Source organism: Artibeus jamaicensis, unplaced genomic scaffold (genome assembly GCF_021234435.1).
Source record: "Artibeus jamaicensis isolate MK-2021 breed Jamaican fruit bat unplaced genomic scaffold, CSHL_Jam_final contig_525, whole genome shotgun sequence".
In the NCBI taxonomy this organism is placed as follows: Eukaryota; Metazoa; Chordata; class Mammalia; order Chiroptera; family Phyllostomidae; genus Artibeus; species Artibeus jamaicensis.
In genome coordinates this window covers 10920383-10940631 of record NW_026521874.1, presented here as the reverse complement: position 1 = coordinate 10940631, position 20249 = coordinate 10920383, and the positions used below count along the sequence as shown (strand labels likewise).

Below are 20249 nucleotides of genomic sequence, written 5' to 3'. Positions count from 1 at the left end.
GACTCACACAGGCCGGGGTTTAGGTCCCAGCTTGGTGTCCAGTTGGCTGGGTGACCTTAGGGAAGTTCTTATCTCAGAGTCCCACTCCTTTCTCTCTAAAACAGCCAGGAGAACAATTTGGTGGGAAAGAGAAAATGAGATAACAGAGATTGGAGGTGTTGTAAATATTCATGAAAAAGCAACTGTTACTTTTATTAAAAACATGAAACTGATACAGTAAGTTTTACTGCAACCTTTAACCTTGCTCCATGGACTCAAAACCTCTCCTCCTTTCCTTTTTTCCCCGCCCATCATCTCAGAACACTGCGTGGAAAATTATGATTCTGATGATAATACCACTATAGCTAACGTTCACTGAGTCTATAATCCAGACAGTGTGCACAACACTTTATTCAGGTCTCACAATCACCTGACCAGGTGGGTATTAGTATTTCCACTTGATGGATTAAAAAAACGGAGGCCCAGAGAGGTCAAGTAACTTGCCCAAGGTCACACAGCTGAAAGGAGGAAACCTGAGAAGTCTGATTCTTAAGCCCTCTGCTGTGTAAGGTAAGATGGGTGGGGTGGGACCAGTGGATAATTCTTGTTCTTAAATTCACCTCTTCAAGCTCTGGACAGAACCAGGGGGAAAGCCACTCTGTGATCCTCTAAACTAATTCAGATCAATTTCTATTTCTCTGCAACAGCGTGGAGGCTGCTTCTAGTGCAAAAGCCCCCCTAAGAAGATGACAGATGATGGGAGGAGGATGCACAGAAGAAACAGCTAATCCTCAGAAGGATCCAAGGAACAGCAAAGATGAAAGGGAATTTGATGTGAGCAGCTTAGCTCAGTGAGGAAGAGGATGAGCAGCAGAAAAGCCTCTAATGTCCTAAACTAATGTCAAACTGACCAAGGAGGTAGGATGGGGCTGGGGGCAGAGGTGTCATTAGCTAACCTGAGACCTTGTGTAAATCACTTCACCTGAGCGGCCGTTAAGTTCCTTGTCTGGAAAAAGAAAGCACTGCAGGGAAGCATCCCCCTCATTCCCTCATCATTAAGTGATAGCAAGGGTTTCTTCTATGACTCGACTACACGGGACAGAAACTCAGGCAGAGCCCCTTGAAGCAAAACCCTATAGATGCCAGCCCAGACTTGCATGAAAGATGGAGATGAATATTTGCTTTCTGGAAGGAACTCTTGCAAGAAGATATCATCCTGGTCTACAGCACTAAATCCACTACAGGAGGCGACGCACAGACAAGCCACCTTTGCTCCGAGTCCTGCTTCTCAATGGAAACAATTCTGGTCCCTGAACCAGTCTGGTCCTAGCTGAGAGTCTCTGACCTGACTAAAGAATTATCCAGGGTAACAGGGGACACTCTGCTTGGTTCCTTTCAGTGGCAACAGGATCCACCTAAAACCCACAACTCTGAGGGCTGGACACACACCAGAGAGGGTCGGAGGCCCCCACAGGAGGCGAATAGGTCCCAGGCCCTACTATCGAGGAGCCTGGAGAGCAGTGAGGCCAAAGCTCAGCTCAACCCTCCTCCAGTCCTGCCGGCTGCAGGGGCCTGTCCACTCTTGACACCCTCGGGACCCACACTTTCCACTTGACATCCCAGGAGCCACCTGGTTCTTCCTGACACTTTGTGCAAATTCCCAAACGGCCCCCCTGCGGCTCCACGTCCCATCTTCAGCTCAGAGTCTGGGACACAGAGAAGTGTGGTAGGAGGTAAGCCGGGGGTTACAACAGGGAAGCAGCTCTAGACACAACCTGCAGGAAGGGTGGCAAGCGTCAGATGCCCGCCCCCTCCATGCCCACCCTCTGGATCTCCCACCCCCGGCTGTGGGAGTCCAGAAACGTACCTTCCTTGAGAGACTTCTCAGAGGAGACTTGACGCAGTTGCCCATGCTAAGCAAAGGCAGCCCCTCCCAGGGTCCCCGGGTCCATGAAGGAGGCTCCTGGGGGCTCAGAGACCTTCGTCCTGGTCACTGCCAACCCAGCCTCCCTCTGCCTGCGCCGCTCTTCCTCCAGGACTGATCTGAGCCCTCTCCAGCGCGCGTGCTCCCTCACTCGTCTGCCTGCTCCTGGTTTTTTTTGGTGGATTGTGTGTGTGTTTGTGTGTGCGTTTAACTTTCTGGGCACTTTCTTAAGGAGATGAAGGCAGGAGGGGAACATGCAGAGAACAGAAAATGCAGAGCCCAGAGAGCTGATGGCAGAGAGCGGTGGAGCTGGGAGAGGGCGGCTGGATCATCTCCACCAGATTAGCGTTCAGTCCTCTCCGGCCCATTCCCCCTCCCTCAGCCCCTCCTCTCCCAGCTGCCAAATCTGTGGAGAAATTGCCTTCGGTGGGTTTGGGGGGCGGGTGTCCAGAATGGCAGCTGCAGCTGGGAATTAGGCCAGCAGACCCAGGAGGGGAATCAGGCCAGTTTGGCCCCCAAAGCCAGAGCGCCTCCCAGCTCCCAGCCTCATACATGCATTCACACACACACTCACACAAACACACACACACACGTGCGCACGCGCACACACACAGAGATGCAAGCACACAGGGACAAGCACATCCAAACTGCCCCCTGGCAATCGCAGCTGGAGTGAGAGCAGTCCTGGGAGAGCTTGTGACGTCTCCATCACGCTCCATTTTTCACACTTGCCTTGTCGGTGAAATGGGATGAGGCTCCGGGGACTGGAAGCACAGCTGAGCCAACAGCAGTTAGCAGAAACACTGCTCCCGTCACCACGCACAGTGGCAGAGGGCATGGGCCAGGGCTCTGAACCCACTCCTAATCCTCTGTGCCATCCTGAGCAAGGGTCTTTCACCAGCTTCCTGCAGGGTGCAAGGCAGAGAGGTCTCCCTCTGCAAAACAGTCTTCAAGGTCCCACGACCAACTTTTTAGGTGACTGGCTCTTCCTCGTTCCTCCAGGTTCCAGCTTTGATGTCAGTTCATCTTGAGCCTCAGATGTCACACTGGAGATCCACAGCCCCAGCCAGACCACCCACGACAGAAGCGCCCGTTTCCCTGCACCCAGCTTTTCCCAGCAGGGGGCACCAGAGATAGGCTGGCAAGCTGAATTCTTCCCAGCCCCAGTTGCAACAACCCTTATGGGAGTCACTGAAAGAGCTTTCAGTCCCCAGGGCTTCTCTCCCAGGGACTTTGCATCCAGTTTTGGGCGGCTAGTCAGAACTCCTCTTAGGGCAGAAGAGCCGAGGCGCTGCCCAGAAGGCGCTGCAGGTTTGTTCTCAGGTTGCTGGGGAAGATGGTCCCCGGGTAACTCCTGAAGACAGTGCTGCTGCTGAGGACATCGTCAGCGTCAGAATGGTTTAGTCGGGCTAGTTATTCTGCAGCCTTGTTTGGGCCAAACCTCCGGAGGGGATGTGGAGAAGGAGGGGCAGTCCCTGGGGGCAGAGGGAGGAGCCTGGGGGGTGGTTTTCCCCTAAAGGGAAGAAAAGGGGTGAAGACACTGAGGAGTTGGAAGAGCAAGCAGCCAACTTAAGGGCCTTCTTCAAAGCTCTGTTCCTTGGAAACAGCACAAAGCAGCATCTCTGAGGGGGCTGCAGGTCAGGGTCATGAGGAAGGGCAACGGACTCAAGTGAATGGGAAGGATCTGCAAGCCTGGGTCGAGTTCTGTCTCGGCTGGCTTCTTACTTCTCACATTCCAGAGCTTCAGTTTCCTTGCCTGGAAAATGGGGTTTCCTCTCTCTTGCTTGTAAAGTGTACATGGCAAAGTGCATGGCACACAGCAGGTACGCTATAACTAATTATTCAAATGGAAGAAAGAAGTATCATTATGTCCCGTATTTATGTGCCGGGCACTGTGCCTGGCTCTGGACATGTGGGAACAAGACAAACACGGTCACTGGTTTCAAGGAGCTTATATTCTCACAGGTAGGCAAGGGATATTAGAGAGCCAGGAATATACTGAATTACATACCGGGCAAATACTATAAAGGGGAACACAACAACTCTAAGAATGTGACTTAATTCAGGAGGATCAGGAAAGACTTGTAGCCCAAAGCTAGAAAACTGCCCATCTGCAGGCTCTTTTGAAAAGCTCACAGATGACACATTATAGAATTGTACCCCTAAAACCTATATAATTTTATTAACAAATGTCACCCTCATAAATTCAATTAAAAAAGGCAAAAAAAAAAAAACTTAAAAAGAATAAGAAGAAAAGAAAGAAATGCCAGGGCTCACGAGAGACCCCCCAGGGGAAGGGGCCAGGTTCCAGGGAGGAACCCGGTTCGTGCTCACTACACGGGCAGACACACGAACGGGAGGCGCAGTGGAACGCAGACCTCCCCAGCGCCGGCTGCAGACCAGGCTCACCGGGCAGCTTCCCCAGAGACTTATTAGGTACACAGGTGGGATCCAGACGCGCTGGGGGTGCTGGCTGCTGCAGGTAAGCCTACCCTGCAGCCAGTGCTGAGAACTACTGCCACAGCCTAAGAGCCTGGAATGCAGAGTCAGACTTGGGTTCAAATCTTGCCCTGCTGCCTAGCAGCTACTGTGTGACCTTAAAGACCTGGTCATCTTTATCTTTCTCTCTTTTTTAAAAGATTATACCGATTTTTAGAGAAAGGGGAAGGGAAGGAGAAAGAAACATCAATGTGTGGTTGCCTCTCGCACACCCTCTGCTGGTGGCCTGGCCTCAAACCCAGGCATGTGCCTTGAGTGGGAATCGAACAAGCAACCCTTTGGTTAGCAGGCCGGCACTCAATCCACTGAGCCACACCAGCCAGGGCCTGTTCATCTTTCTGAGCCCGGGGTTTCTTTATTGATAAAATGTGTACTCTCCTGGCTGGTGTAGCTCAGTGGATTGAGCACGGGTCCATGAAGCAAAGGGTCGCCGGTTCGATTCCCAGTCAGGGCACATGCCTGGGTTGCAGGCAAGGTCCCCAGTAGGGGACACATGAGAGGCTACCACACACTGATGTTTCTCTCCCACTCTTTCTCCTTCCCTTCCCCTCTCTCTAAAAAATAAATAAATAAAATATATTTTTAAAAATGGGTACTCTAATAACCCTTCCCTCATAGGGCTTGTCTGAGGAGATAACGAGTTAACACATGCAAAGGCTGGGCACAGTGCCAGGAACCTAGAAGGCGCCGCTCCCCCTGCCCAGCACTGGTCTTAGAGGACCAGGTGGGGCCTCCATTCACTTAGCAGGGTACCCACACGGACCTGGTGACTCCTGCCCCCTGCAGGCCATCCCACAGCACAGCACCTGCTTGTCGACCTTGTGAAACGGCTTGTCCTTGGAAACGAGAGGCAGAAGAGCCCTCTCCTGCGGAGAAGTCACGCACTTTGCCCTGACACACTCTTTAAAACGTTGCTCACTTTAGATGTAGATATTTGAAGACAGGTCAGAGGTTCTGCTTGTGATGGAGAGTGTGGACAACTGAATAAGAGAATAAATCACACCCCTCAACATGATGCCTTGGTACTTAGCAGACACTCAGTAAATGCTAACGTGACATTATAAGGATGTAAAATATGGAGTCCCAAGGGCTGGATGTGGGGTAAACTCTCACATCCAGTTTACCATTTTCTAACCACACGGCCTGCATAAATTAGTCAATTTTCCTGAATCCCAGTTTCCTTAATTACAACATGGAGCTAATATCTGACCTTTGCATCTTGGAGGATTGTGGTGAAGACCACAGCACCTGACAGAGAAGCACTGCTAAGTAGAGGCTTTCTAAATACGGTATTCTTTCTGCCCTCTGTCACCTGAAAACATGATTAAAATAATAAATTCCTGGTCTTAATTTGTTAATAAAAAGAGTCACGTACTTTAAAGAAACCCCATCGTTCCTGAGGGAAGATGACTGATGCTGATCCTAGCACGGGGCTTAAGGGCAGCAAGGGATTCAGGGATTCAAACCTAGAGCTTGCCTAAGTTAGTTTTTGGCTCAGCAGGTGGGGAACTGCTAATCCTGAGTGACAGAGGTAACTGGCGATGTGGGAGGGGCAGATGGCTTGACCTTTACTAGGAAAGTTTTCACAGGGCTGACCGGTGGGAGCTTCTCAAAGGAGCGCAGCACAAGGGGCAGCCCTACCTTCCCACCCCTATTCACTGTGGCTGCAGCGCCTGGGCCCCTGGAAGCCACACTTTCAGTTCTGGAATGGAATAATGGGATCAGAGGGATAGAAGGATAAACCCGTTGCTGATTATTCCTGATTAGGAGGGAGGCTGCCCTTCACTGGCCCTGGTCAGTTCGATCGCCAGCATTTGAACTTGGATGGCATCCCAGAGTTAAGACATTCAGAAAAAGCTGGGTCATAACTTGAGAGGTACTTTGCAGTTGTTTTTGACAAATACAAAACACGTTTCAGTGACTTCCCACCAAACCAGTAGGTGTGACACAAGCAGGTGGTTCAGTGATGGGCGGACCACTCCGAGGTCCTGTGTGACCTCTGCACCAGCCATTTCCCCTCTCGAGTCTCCCTGCGCTCTCTAAAATGGAGGAAGACAGTGCTAACCTTCACAGGTTGCTGTGAAGATAAGAAAACGAGAAGATACTTTGTCAACTGTTAAGTGGGCTCTAGACAAATGTCTCAAGTACCTCTGTTGCTTCCCCAAAACAGCTAGAGGCAAATGCAGACACCCTGGGAGACTTTCTATGACATGTTTACCACCAACGGACCTTCTCTGTCTCCTTTCCCAGGCCCAGAGAAAAGGTAGTGGGGGCTCCCAGCCCTCTCTGAGAGCAGTAGGGAGAGATGCTGGCTGGCTGAAGCGACTGCTATGCGGCCCTCATCCTGGAAACACAGGCCTGGGGCAACCAAATCTGTTAGGACCCAAACCATCATAGTCTCTCTCCCGCATCTATACTGTAGGAGCTAAGAAACCGCTGCAGCACAGAGGTGGGAAACATCAATCATTCATTCACTGATTCACTCACTGGGACAGAGGATCCTAGTGATCCTACTATGTGCAGAACAGTTCAGGAATTGGAATAACTGACTTAAGTTAAAAGAAATGTGTCTATAGATAAAAAAAGAAGAAGAGGAGGAGGAAGATGTGGGCTTTATTCGAATTTGTCTCCTCTACATGGGGTGCTTCTTATTCTGAGTTAATTGCTGATACCACAGCTCTCTAAGCAGCTGGGTGACATGACCATAGCTAGCCACAAAGAGGGTACCAGGAAAAGTCCTTCATCATTCGGCTCCTTCCTTTAATGGCCTTCCTCACCTGGCTCAGAGACAGCTTTCAAAGTACAGGCCCTCATTCAGACAATTACTCTATGAACAAGAATAATAATGTTAATGAAGGCTGCCCTCTTTCCAACACCCACTCTGAGCCAGGCCAGTTGACATACTTAATCTTGTAGAAGCTTTGCAATAATTCTGCAAGGTAGTTTTTGTCAATCTTGTTCCTGGATGAACACAGACCAAAAGAGAAAATAAGAGGCCCAAGGTCACAGCAATAGGCAATGACAGAGCTGAGACTGGAACCTGCAGCCCTGCACTCTCCAAAGGCTTAACCTCAAAACCACACTGTCTCCCTGCAGGCAGTAAGGATGCTCTGTGAGGTCACTGGAAGAATCCTCATTCCTCTTCCCCCTAACGTTGGAGCCTATCTTGGTACCTTCAGTGTCCCCAGGAACCCTGGCTCTCCCCGACTCTGCCACAAATAGAAGGAAAATGACCTGACAGGGCCCTTGGTAGTTAATTAACAACAGCAATAACAACAATAACTACCACTGATGGAGCCTTGGATCTCAGCCACGCACTGGGCCAAGCTCTGTACATACACCCTTATCCCATTCAATCTCCCCCAACCCTGGTGAGGTCCTATTATCGTCCCTACCGTGCAGATAAAGAGACAGGCTCAAGGAGGTTAAATGACCACTTAACGTGAACTTGGGAGACATGACAAATATGCTTCCCCAGGGTTGTACTTTGCCTAGGCAAATCCTATCTGAAAGTTTCTGTATTCAAAAGCCCATTTCCCTTTTCTTGGTCCTGACCCTGTCTCTAAGGACAGAAATCTCAAAGCAAAGAGAAGTGAAAGAAAGACTTACTCCCTGTCCCAGGAGACTAACACAAAAGTCCCAGGCCAGGTTTTGTTGCTATTGCCCAGGATGTTCAAGCAGATGCCTCAGAGCCATCAGCAGGAAGCCAGCTGTGTATGTACCAGCGCTTTAAAGGAAAACTCTGCCACTCCCACGGCAAGAGCCTCCAGAAGGAGGTAGTAAATATTTGATGGGACCTTCCAGCTCTTCCTGACTCAGATGACTCTGGTGACATTTCGGAACATTGGGCTGGAGAATATTCTTCATTTAATGACTGAGAAAGTAGAAGTAGGAAGAAAAGCAGGTAGCTGAGTAACTCTGAGCCCACAAAGAGCCCATGTAGACAAATTTTGCAAGACCGGAAGGAAAGGGCTCTTTTTCCAGAAATGAAGTCAAGTCACTGGCAAACAAAATAACCAGAAAGTGTGAGGTTCTGGATCCATAACCTACCCTCCAAACTGCTGAAATGCAAGCTCCAAGACATCCAGCACCCCAGCTCTCTGTTCACTGCTGTCTCCCTAAGCCAAGCCCCTGCTTGAGCAATGCCCCGACACCCTGCACCCCACTCCTCCCCAGCACTACATCAGTCACCGCGGCGAACCTCTCCCTCACTGTGTTGCCACACGAACTCTCACAGCTCTGCATCCAAATCTCTGTGCTGGAGAACGGTTTCCAGCAAACTCGGCTAACGAGGGCTCCCCGCAAGAACAAAGCCACACGCTGGTGGCCCGTCACACCACCACAGCAACCCTGTGCGACCCAACTCCATGTGTAGCTGCCTTCATGTCAGACCTCCACTGGCATCAGCCACTGCGAAGTAGTATTTTGGAGAGCAATGTGCAGATCTGAGGCAAAACACACACGGCCTCCTTGGAATTCTGATCTAGCACAGCAAGCCAGGAGCTTAAAACAGATTCTTTACACAGGAAGACTCAGCCCCCACCCCCCACTTTCCACTACACACCGTGCAAACCGGCTGACCAGACCTCTGCACCACACCCCTCCCTGGCTGCAGCAGAACCGTTTCAACGCTGTGTCAGTGAGTTTGATTTAATTATGGGTTCAGAACTAAAGGACATCCTGGCTTTGCTCAGAAGTGCACAGGTTCCTTTCTGTTGGGCCTCTCCCCCCAGCAGCAGCACACCCCAAAACTGGATTAGGGCTCTTTGTAAAGGGCAGATGTCCAGCTGCCTGGCACCCTTGAGAAAAAGGCCTAGAGGAAGCCACGGGAGCCACTGGACACCCCTTAGTCACCTTTCCGACCCTAGAATGCACACCAGCTCACGCTGGGAGTCTCAGGATATAATTCCCCACCCTCCAACTCACACTGCCCACCTGCCATCCTAATGTCCCCCCTGAAGCACTAACATCCTAAACACCCCAAAGTTCCAGGGTGAGCAACAGCTCTGCACAGCCCCTCCATGCTTACCCAGACTCTTCTCATATTTTAGCTCTACTAACTTTCCCAGTCTTTGTGGCAACCACAGGCAATGGCTAGGGTGCATCATCCCCTAGCAAGGCCGTGCACCCCGAGGTGCCCCACTCTTGACCCCAAGGCTCCTGACCCACTGTTCTCTTAAGCCCTCACTGGTGGTCTTGGCCAGAGTCCAGAAAAGTGGGTTTGGTGCTACCTCATCAGAGCTCCCCTCCTTGACCCCTGCAAATCTCCAGGCGACATGTGGAGGTCATCCCTTCCAGAACAGGCCCATTGTGGCAGGTTGGAGAGGCTACGCGGTGGTGTCTCATCCAAAAGAGGCCCGGAGCGTGGACAGCGCACAGGGTGCTGAATCAGGCACCGGGGGAGGAGTACAGCGGGAAACGGCTCGTAGCTGCAGGAGAACTAGCAAAGCGTGACTGGGGGCCGCGGGCAGCAGGAGGAAGGTTGTGGCTGCGCAGTCGCGGCAGGGTCCCGAGCGCTTCTCCAGCGAGCGCGGACGGGAGGCGCGGCCCTTACCTGGCCGAAGGCGGAGCTGAGCATGGGGTGCAGCCGGTGGAGGAACGGGTCTGCCTCGGACGCGGCAACTGGAGCGGAGACCCCGCGACCCGGGGCTCGCTGCGAGCAACGGACACCGAGCTCCGGAGACAGCCCCCGTTCCTCCCTATCCCGCCCGCGGGCCAGCGGCAGCGGGGATGAGGGCGAAGGTCGGGACGCCACTGCCGGCAGCGCCTCTCGGGGCCTGCAGTGTGCCTGGGGGAGCCCGCGCCTGCTCCCCCGCACACCCTCCTCTCGCGGCGCCGGCCAGCACAGGGGCCTCCGTGAACTGGGGTCCCCGGACGGCAGCGGCGTGCCAGGGCAGGTATTGGGCAGCCGGCGGCTAGGCAGCCCTGTCTCCCGAGCAGGGCCGTGGCGGGGAACCCGGCTGCCCCCGCTCGTCGCCGCCGCCTTCAGCAGCGACGTCTTGGACTCGCTTTTGGCGATGTGCGAGCTCATCGCGGCGGGGCCCGCGCTCGCATGGCCGGGCGCAGGAGGCGCGGTACGGCGAGCGGGGCCCCGAGCTGGCAAAGAGCGGGGAGCCTGGCGGGAGCCAAGCCCGAGGACACGCTGGAGGCGGGCACCGTACCCCGGCCGCTTAAATGCGGCCCCGTCGCCGCCGCCCATGTGACAGTGCAGCCTCTGTGCCCGGAGCCCTGAGCTCCTAGGCGCCTGGCAGTGCGGATCTGGGGGGGTCTGCAGGCTGTCCCCGGAGAGCCCACCCCCGGCTCCAGGGCCGCCCAGGTATCGCTGTGCCCCGCCCCTTTCCCCGCCCCAGGCTCGAGGAGGCCCGCTTCAGGGCGGCCCCTGGTGGCTGAGGGGGCGCTGCGGCACAGAGCTAGGAGCGCAAGGGAAGGGGTTGGCGAAGAGCCCCAAAGACGTCCAGTCCTTGGTATCGCCGGAACTAGCCCATAATACGCCTGGAGGCTCCCACAGGAACCCAGAACCTCTGGAACCTCCAGGCGGGGGTTACTCCCAGGGGATACAACTTCGAAACTGAGAATGAGAGGGGTGCAGTACACTAAAGACCCAAGGAGGATGAAGGCACTCAATGACAGCACTGCGCACAGTCACAGGAGCCAGAATGACGTCCAAGGACACTGCTGAGAGGATGGGTTCCACTCTGTGCGCACTCCATCCAGCCCCAGGACCATGCTGGGGGACCAGGATGACCCTGGTAAATCAGCCACAGAATTTTCAGTTCTCAGAAGAGAAGCCAGGTGGCATCCGATTAACCTGGATTTGCAGGGCCTGGTGATAATCAAGTCTCAGGTAGGACCCATTTGTTGCCCCTTCCGCTCTTGTGCCCCCTCACCTTATGCCCTTCCAGATGTTAGAGAATTTGCTCTTGGTAGACAGCCAGGGAGACACACAAGCTTGGACTAAGTCTCAAATCCCAGCTCTGCCACTTACCATCTGGGTCACTTGGCAAACGCATTCAACCTCTCGGAACCTGTTTACGTCATCTGTGAAATACGGACAGCAACATCTTCTGGGTAACGTTTGATGACGCCGCACACATAGAAGGCCTGGCCCCGTGCTCGGACGAGACCCACATGCAGCTAAGCTAGTTCCCTCCCCTCTGCACGAAGGAGGCCCCACCTTCCACTGTTGTTTAGTAAAGGATACTTGGGATTGGAAGGGTGTGTGATTGGAAGGGAAAAGACCTTCCCAGCCTCTCCTTGTTTTGGTCTCTGGCCATGCATGAGAATAGGGCAAGACTGGTGACCATTCAGCCTCAGCAGTAGGACTGGTGACCTGGGGACATTGGTCTGAGGGCCAATAGGCACTGTACTCATGCCAAGCGCTCACCCTTCTCTGCACTGCCTGCTGCTTTTATACACCTAGAAATGAGGATTTCAGAAAAACAGGAGGGGGGAAGAAAGCCACTGCCCGAGGCCAAAGTGAACAAGGGTAGTGCGGCACATCGCTCCCCAGCTTCCCGACCCTCAGGCTGCACTGCCATTTCACACCCACTCAGGCGCCCAGCACACAAACTACCAGGCAGTCTGTGCTGCCGCCACCCCGCAGCCTCGTCGCAGTGTCTACTCGGACAGGAAGGGCAGGGTGGCCGGCCTTTTGGCATCTCCCGGCCACACTGGAAGATAGTTCTCTTGGGCCACACAGTAAATACATAAACAGTAACACAAAAGAGTGGTGAGCAAAAAAAATAAACAAACAAACAAATAAAAGGTTTTAAGTAATTAACGATTTTGTGCTGAGCCTCAGTCATAGCCGTTCTGGGTTGGATGCCCCAAAGGATCCACCCTCTCAGAGTGTGGGGTCAATCAGTAGCTCACATGTTCCAGCCCCAGAATAATCATAATCGGCGTTCGGCAGGATCAACCACAATGCACAAGGTCCCTTATCAGAATCCCTCAGGGGCTGCTGAGAGACAGTGGGCTGCAGGGTACTGCAAATCCCTGCTGTGCCACTGGGGGTTATCTTTCTGAAATTCCCTAAATATTCTTGGGCAAGACCTCTGTCAGCAACCAGTTCCTGCAAAAGTAAAGAACCTGGTTCCGTCAGCTATGAAATTAGAGAAAACGAATCAAGATCATGTTCATGGAACAAACGGGCGACACGCGTGTACGCAGAGCCTGGGCACTCCTGGGCATGGGCCAAGATTCTGCTTCATCTGTAAAACGCATTCATGCGGCCACTCACTTAACAAATGGTTCTAAACTAGGCACTCTGTTAGATACCGGGGATACAAAGATTTATCCATTCATCCAGCAGATGCTTGAGTTATTTGTCAGGCGCTGTCCTGGTTACCAGGGGCGTGATACTGAACAAGAGTTTCCGTCCTCAGCAACAAATACACAACTGCATGAACACATGGGAAAGTAGGGGTGACAAACTGGTGGCAGGCGGTGCTGTGATGAGAAACGAAGCAGGTGAGAGAGGGCCTGATGGAGAGGCTACTGTAGAGGGTGACTAGGGATGGCCTTTCCGAGAAGGGGACATTTGAGCAGAGACCACGGTGGAAGGACGGGGCGAGCCCAGCACACCCGGGGAAAGAGCTTCCAGTTCAGAAGTCCTGAGGAGGGAACATGTGGGCCCATCTGAGGAGAAGCAGAGAGACAAGTGGGGACGCAGGGAACGAGGGGGCAGAGTAGGAGAGGTGAGACTGGGGAGGAAGGCGGGGCCAGACGGCCCAGGGCCTTGTTTTTCTCCCCAGTCTGAAGGGAAGCCGGGAGCGGGTCTGTGCTAGAGCAGCGGCACACGGTTGTTTACACTGTTAAAGGATCACTGGCTGCTCTGCAGCAAGTCCACTGTTGGATGGCAGCGTGGCCATGTGGAGCCAGCCAGTCAGGTGCTGTCACATGGAACAGGTGAGGCAGGGTGACGGCTTGGACCCGAGTGATAGGGGAAGGGGGTGGAGAGAAGTGATCAGCTTTGGGAGCTATTCAGAGAATTTCAGTAAGACTCAGTCCCTGCTTTCAAGGAACTTGCAGCCACAATAATAAAAATAAAACCCACCATGACGTCATGGGAACGACATGCGAAGTTAGAGAATCACCAAAGCAGGTCCTTTGGTGGAGTGGACAAGGCTTAGAGGTGACTTTTGCGCTGCATTTTGAAGGAGAAATGAAACTCCACCAGAAGAATACGGAAGGCAAAAGGAAGGTCATTGCAGGCGGAGGGGACAGACTAAGTGACGGCTTGGGAGTGCGAAACTGCAGGATGTGTTTGGGAATCATTAAGTGGTTCAGGGGGAGGGGTGGTGAGGGCTGGAAGACAGGCCCAAAAGGTGGTTGGAACCAGACTGTGAAGGATCTTGAAGGAGACATTCAGGAGTGCGTCCTTTATTCCACAGATGAGAGAGTCCTTGAAGGTTTTATGAGTGTGTACAGGACCTGAGCAGAACTGCATTTCTGAAAATGCTGATTCATTATGGAGTAGACTAGAAGGACAGCGAAGACAAAACCAATGAGGAAATGAGGCACATTCACTTAACAAAGATGATTAAGTACCCACCACGTGGTACGCATTGGGAGCAGAGTAACACATAAGTAAATATAGGGCCTTTCTTTTTTTTTTTAAAGATTTTATTCATTTATTTTTAGAGAGAGGGAACAAGGAGAAAGAGGAAAAGAAACATCCATGTGTTAGAGAAACATCGACTGGCTGCCTCCTGCACACCCCCAACTGGGGACCTGGCCTGCAACCCAGGCATGTGCCCTGACTGGGAACTGAACCAGTGACCCTTCGGTTTGTAGGCTGGTGCTTGATCCAGTGAGCCACACCAGCCAAGACAGTGCCTTTCTTTACGGATTTTAAGTCTGGTGGAGAGGTAAGATACAGGCAATACTTTAACATACCATCATTAAGATGTAGGAAGTCCTAGGTGTGGAAATGAGAATGGCTTGCCTGTCTATAAGATATAATGGGACTATAATTACTGCATTATTTAATTATTTAGTAATTACCTGGCTGGTGTAGCTCAGTGGCTTGAGCGCGGGCCTGGGAACCAAGCAGCCACGGTTCGAGTCCCAGTCAGGGCACATGCCTGGGTTGCAGGCCAGTTCCCAGCAGGGGACACACAAGAGGCAACCAGACACTGATATTTCTCTCCCTCTCTCCTTCCCTTCCCCTCTATAAATAAATAAATAAATAAAATATTTAAAAATAATAATAATCAACAATTATTTAATTAATTAATGCTGTTGTTATTCTTTGACTGTATAACCCTGGGTGAGAGTTATGCAGAAGCAGAGCCGTTCTGGAGTGCGGCGAAGGCATCCCCGCAGACAAGGACACCACAGAAAAGACGGCCTGGCGCCACGGACGACCTCCGTCCCGAGAGGACAGTGTGTTTAGCTGTCTTTACGTCTCATCTCTGAGAGGATCCATCTAGGAGTAAGACAGGGCCAAGGACAAAATTCTTCAAATGCACAGGGGCCTCCCATTGAATATGAATAGTCTCTGTTTAATGATGTCACGTCCCTGGGGCAAACTGCTTTAAAAGCGGACCTTTCGGGCCAGGCATCGCACCTAGAGTCCTGAGACGGGCTCCGGGGCATGACCACGGCGGTGCCTGAATCGATTCTCTGTCACGTCTCCAGCCTAGCTGGCCCCTTCCTGCTGCTGTCAGAAGCAAATTCCACACTAATCTCTCCCTTGTTTTCAAATGACAAAATCGCTCTGTTAGGTTTCAGAAAGCTGGGATTACACAATGTTCTTATGGCTTTAAGTCCTCTGGTGATTGGGGAACTCAGGAAAGGATTGGATAAAAAAGAAAATGGGGGCAGGGGCAGCCCGGAGACTGAACAGGGGATTCCTTTCCAGAATCTGCCTGTGGACCCAAATGTTTGCCGCTTAAGAGGATTCTAAGATTCTTTAAATAGAGTGAAAAGGGATGTGGATAACAGTAACACACATGTGTCAAAACCGAACTCTCCACTGAGATGGGACGTGTCACTGTGTATAATCATAACTCAGCGATAAGAAAAATTAAGCAAGCAGAACAGAGAGAGAAAAAAATCATTAATACTGACAAGCAGAACCAAGTGCTCTGTACTGTCTTAGGGAGATGAATTACACTTTTTCAAAACAGAGTGGCCAGACTCAGTGGGTAAAGGCTCTGACAGTGAGGCCCAGACTGCAGAAGCCAATTCCTATGCAGGCCATTAGCTGTCCATGGTTTTGTGGGTGTGGTTTGCACCCCTCACCTGAACTAGCAAACCCTGTATTTGTCCCCTGGTTTCAAGGGCAAAAGAGAGGAAAAGCATAGATGAAGTAAATCCTATCCTCTACAATGGACCAATTGGCCAGAATTTACCATTTTATTTTAAAAACAGCTTATCAGGTCTCCAAATACTAGCATATATCATCACCACCATTCTCGTTCAGAATATTCCTCCCCGTCCTTCCCCAACCCAGAGCAGTTCTCAGCCTGAGACCTTGAATGGCTGTAGGAAGTGATCACCCCCCTTCCATTACTCCTGTAATACACAAGCCCCGCCTCTGAACTTGAGGAGTGTACAACATCATGGTTCTCGCTGAGGGAGCCTTGCTGGGAGACTCCTCACTTTACAGAGTTCTGAGACAATTTTCCTTTAGCGAGGGTGACAGGTCAGTATACTACACCCCGGAAGTCACCATTACATCCATGCAGTTTCCATTAGCTGAAATGCAACCCATGTTGGGTTGACCTAATGACACTCTAACCACAGTGGCCTCCTTTACGATCTGCCTCCCCCACTAGACTGAAAGTCCCATGAAAGCAGAGCCTGGGTCTGTTTTACTCACCACTGGACCTGCAGCACCTAACACAGAGACTGACACATAATAGCACAGTAGGTGCTCACTTACTACTATTCAGTGAATGAGGAACCAATTAAAAGCAGCAAAACAATTCTGACTGGTGTCGCTCAGTGGATCGGGCGTCCTATAAACCAAAAGGTCCCTGGTTCAATTCCTGGTCAGGAACCCCCAAGGCCCTTGACTGGGGGCATGTGAGAGAAAAACCTGTGTTTCTCACACATCGATGTTTCTCTCCCTTTCTTTCTCCCTTCCACGCTCTCTAAAAATAAGTAAATAAATAATAAAAAGCTTAAAAGAAGCAAAACATTCTTGGTTTTATAGAAATTAGTCCCCTGTGCTTGGAAAGTGGATTGAAAGAAGATTCTACACGACTTGGATTGTTTTTCCCTTCAGACAGATCGTTTCTGTTGTACAACCTGGGTGCCGAATGGCCAGCTTAGCATAAAGGTACATGTGACCTTTAAGGACCAGGCATGTTTTTGCCACAGGCAGGAAGGTTCTATGTTTTCATTGCCTGGGGGTTCCATCCAAAACCGGAGCCAACCAACAGTGCAGTCTGTGAGCAGGGTGGTTACATCTGTGGCACTTGGCACTGTGCCTGGTCCTGCACCAAGCAGACCTCCCGGAACCCCTGGGTTGGAAACAAAACAGGTTCAGAAAAGGAAGCTCATGTTGCTGCAGGGAAAGGTATAACTATTCATGAAATTACCTAAAATAAGACCCTCTCAGCAGACCTAGCAGAGAGATGAGAAGCACTTGGGAGCAACTACTTTACCGACTCGGAAGTACTGCAATACTCCAACTAGAAGGCAACACCACAGCACTGTCAGCTGATTTCCAGCCCAAGGTGTCAGAAGTAAACCCAACACAGGATCTCTGCAGAGCCTCTGCTTCCTTGGAAGCTGCCATTTTGGGGTTTTTAGAGGAGAGGAATAGGCGACATCTATACATCATAGTTCTGGCTAACAGGGCCTTGCTGGGCAACGCCTCACTTTGCGGAATTCTGAGATGATTTTCCTTTATCGAGAGCGATGTCACTGACTTGGAGGTGGGTTCCAGGCAACTTCCCTGCCCGGGGAACAATCAGGGCTGTGCAGGTCTGTGACTCACTGTGAGAGAAACTCGGAGACCTTTGCAAGCAGAGCTCCACTCTTCCAGCCCTGTCCCCAGACTACGTGTAACCCAGCAACAAGGATGCACAGGGGGGACTGGCGGGATGAGGACATTGGAGGTCTGGAGCTATGCTCTCCGAGAGACACTCAGCCTTTAATGGAGGAAGGCTTTTGGAAAAGATGTGGTGAATTCTCTGCCCTTTCAACTTCACTTTCTGTTCTCTTTTCATCCGCTTTCAGCCTTTCCAATTAATCTTGGATTGAGAGCCCAAGGCAAGAAGCCAGTGGTGTCTGAGGAATGCTAAAGAGCAAGCTGATCCTGGGAACAAGTGCCAGCAAGGGACCCCACAGCAAAGAGACAGGCACTGTGAGCAACCTCCTGTTACCAGGAGGCCTGCGAGGCGTGTGCGCGGGTCTCCGCATTGGCACCATCTGCCGATTCCTCAGGAGGACAGAACAAACCAGCGAGGCATGAAGATGAGATTATGTAACGCTCGAGGATTGCTGTTTTCAAAGAGGAAACAAATGGAACAAATTGATTTGCTTGTCAGAGTCGTGTCACTAAAGGTGACTCGTTCCCTCCTCTTCCAAGAGAACTTCATTAAGGAGCATGGTTCCACAGATTCTGACTATGGGAGACCACAATCGTCTCCATTCACGCGAGTGAGTCCAATTCCCAGAGTTGCACTGATAAACCCTATTCTCTTCTCCCTGCCTGGAAAATGACTATTCAACCACCACCGTAAAGGTATCAACACGGCAAGGAACCTAACGACCAGCTGCCAGTCATAAACAAGATTCAGATCCTGTGTGCACTGCCTGAACAGAACTCTCCTGCTTCTAGGGGAACAGCCTCTGATTTTGAGACCACTGGGGTGACATTTACTATTTAGAGCACTAAGCGGGTACTTTGATGGAGTGGCGATGTGTTCCTAAAGATACATGCATCAGGGAAGAGATGCGCTACATTTCTACATTTTTTCACTGATAGGCTTCCCTCAAAATGCCTAGTGCAATACTTTTCATAGTATGTCCAGCAGATCTGCAGAGTGAACCCATGATAACCCTGAAGCTGCCCCCACAGTGGCATTCCTGAAGGTTTCATTGTCTTATTACCATACCGAGATTTAAATGTCAGGTCTTCATTCAACATGGAAATGAAGCCTACTGTACCAGAGATTTTTCACGTGCCCCTCTAGATCCAGTTTCCACCCACCCTGCTTTTTACCCTGGGGTGCTAACCCATCAAAACCCCTCTGCACTGTGTGGACCGGCTCCTTGGCCCTCCAGCCTCCATGATGGGAGGCAGCAGCAGGAACTGCAGAGCAGGAGGAGAATGAGCTTCAAGTACTTATTCATTCTCCCAGCTCTCTCCCTGCCAGATCGCCTCAGGGTGGTTGTGCCTTCTGATAAAAGGTCTCAGCTCCTTCTCCAAGCAGCCCTCTCCTTTGAGAGAAAGAGAACAAAACAGTTCTCTCTCTGGGTTCTGTAATTTCTTTCAACCTTCAACTTGCTCATCTAGGACTGGGGAAGACCCTGGATATTTATCACCAGCCCCCTGGGTCCCACACTATCTCCATGGTTTCCCTATACCCTACCCAAATCTCTAAAAACAATCCCTTTATTAGACCCTCCTCTAATGCTCCAACTTGAGCACGCCATCTGTTTTCTTATACAAACCCTAACTGGTAACACCTACCACATGCGTCGGTCTGATCCCACCCTGCAACCACAGTTTAAAAGGAAAGGAGCAAAATTAATAATATGATATGCTACTACTTTATAGTTATTCTTAATGTTCACCTTTACCCAAGGCTATAATAACAACTTCAAGATAAAACCTAATTCCTCTTTACAACATAATTGTGCAGTAGAGTGTGTATGAGCTAAATATAAGCCAGAGAACAAGCTTTTCCATGCCATCAAAATTCATGTTAACAACTATAGAGAGAGAACTGCAGAACGGATGCCCCTGGCTTGAGATTTAAAAAAAAAAAAAAAATTCCAGTATTTAAATCAATCCCACAAATATTCAAAAGCCTACTCTGTGGCCAGAAAGGTGGTCGTCTTCCTGTGAGGGACAACACAGACATGGGCTCAGACTTTGTAAACCTTGGTCTTGTGGGTTTTTTTTTTAATTTTTAAACAGTTTTTTATTTTAAATTTTAGATACAGAGGAAGGGGGAGGGAGAGAAAGAGAGAGAGAAACATCGATCAGCTGCCCCCCCCCCCATATGCACACAGACTGGGGACAGAACCCACAGTCTCCAGTGTACAGGACGAAGCTCCAACCAACCAAGCCGCACCAGCAAGGACCCTCGTTTTATGCAGTAAATGTGTTCCTTTACAGGTGAATACACATCAAATATGTTGTATGATTGTGGGGAGCTCACTACCTGAATAATAATGTTGTAGACTAGTCACCGTTTGGTCTTTGAACCCACCCCGAGTTTTCATCCATCTAGCTCACTTCAAATGAAATTTCTCTTCAGTCTGTAGGGGAGATTGGTTTCCTCCAGTGCTCCTGGAATAGCAGAAATTATGGAATGGAATTCAGAGAAAAGATAAGGGAACTACTATTTATAGACCCCATATAGAATCCTAGGCAATTTGCATCTGTTAGCATATTTAATCCTGCACATAAATACATAGTCCACCATTCCCTTCTTTTCTGCTTCTGAAAAAAATATAGTACGGCAGGTGTGGAACTCAAATCCTTTTCTTTTTTTTGTCTGAGAAAGGAAGGCAAAAATATTATTTAGCGCAGGACTATAAAGATACATTATTCCCCAGCTTCAATGGCTTCCCACTGCTCTTAGGCTCAAGTCCAAAATTCTTCACACGGCCACCGTTCCCGCCTCAGTTCTCTCCACCATCCAGGCTCCTTCCCACT

The 20249-nt window shown here is 50.8% G+C and overlaps 1 protein-coding gene across 5 annotated transcripts in view; it reads right to left on the bottom strand.

Moving 5' to 3' along the window:
• The window catches only part of CABP1 (calcium binding protein 1), a 48954-nt gene that overhangs the window by 10609 nt on the left and 18096 nt on the right, over positions 1–20249 (bottom strand). For 2 of the 5 annotated variants that reach the window (XM_037156233.2, XM_037156234.2), the window contains exon 1: positions 9957–10681. The exons of 1 other annotated variant lie outside the window; for it this stretch is intronic. In XM_037156233.2, coding sequence (XP_037012128.2) covers positions 9957–10601 — 645 coding nt within the window. In that variant the 5' untranslated portion in view covers positions 10602–10681. Of the gene's footprint in view, positions 1–1846; positions 2401–9956; positions 10682–11387; positions 11530–20249 lie in introns of those variants that run through there. 2 more of the 5 variants (XM_037156236.2, XM_037156235.2) reach the window with 2 other exon arrangements.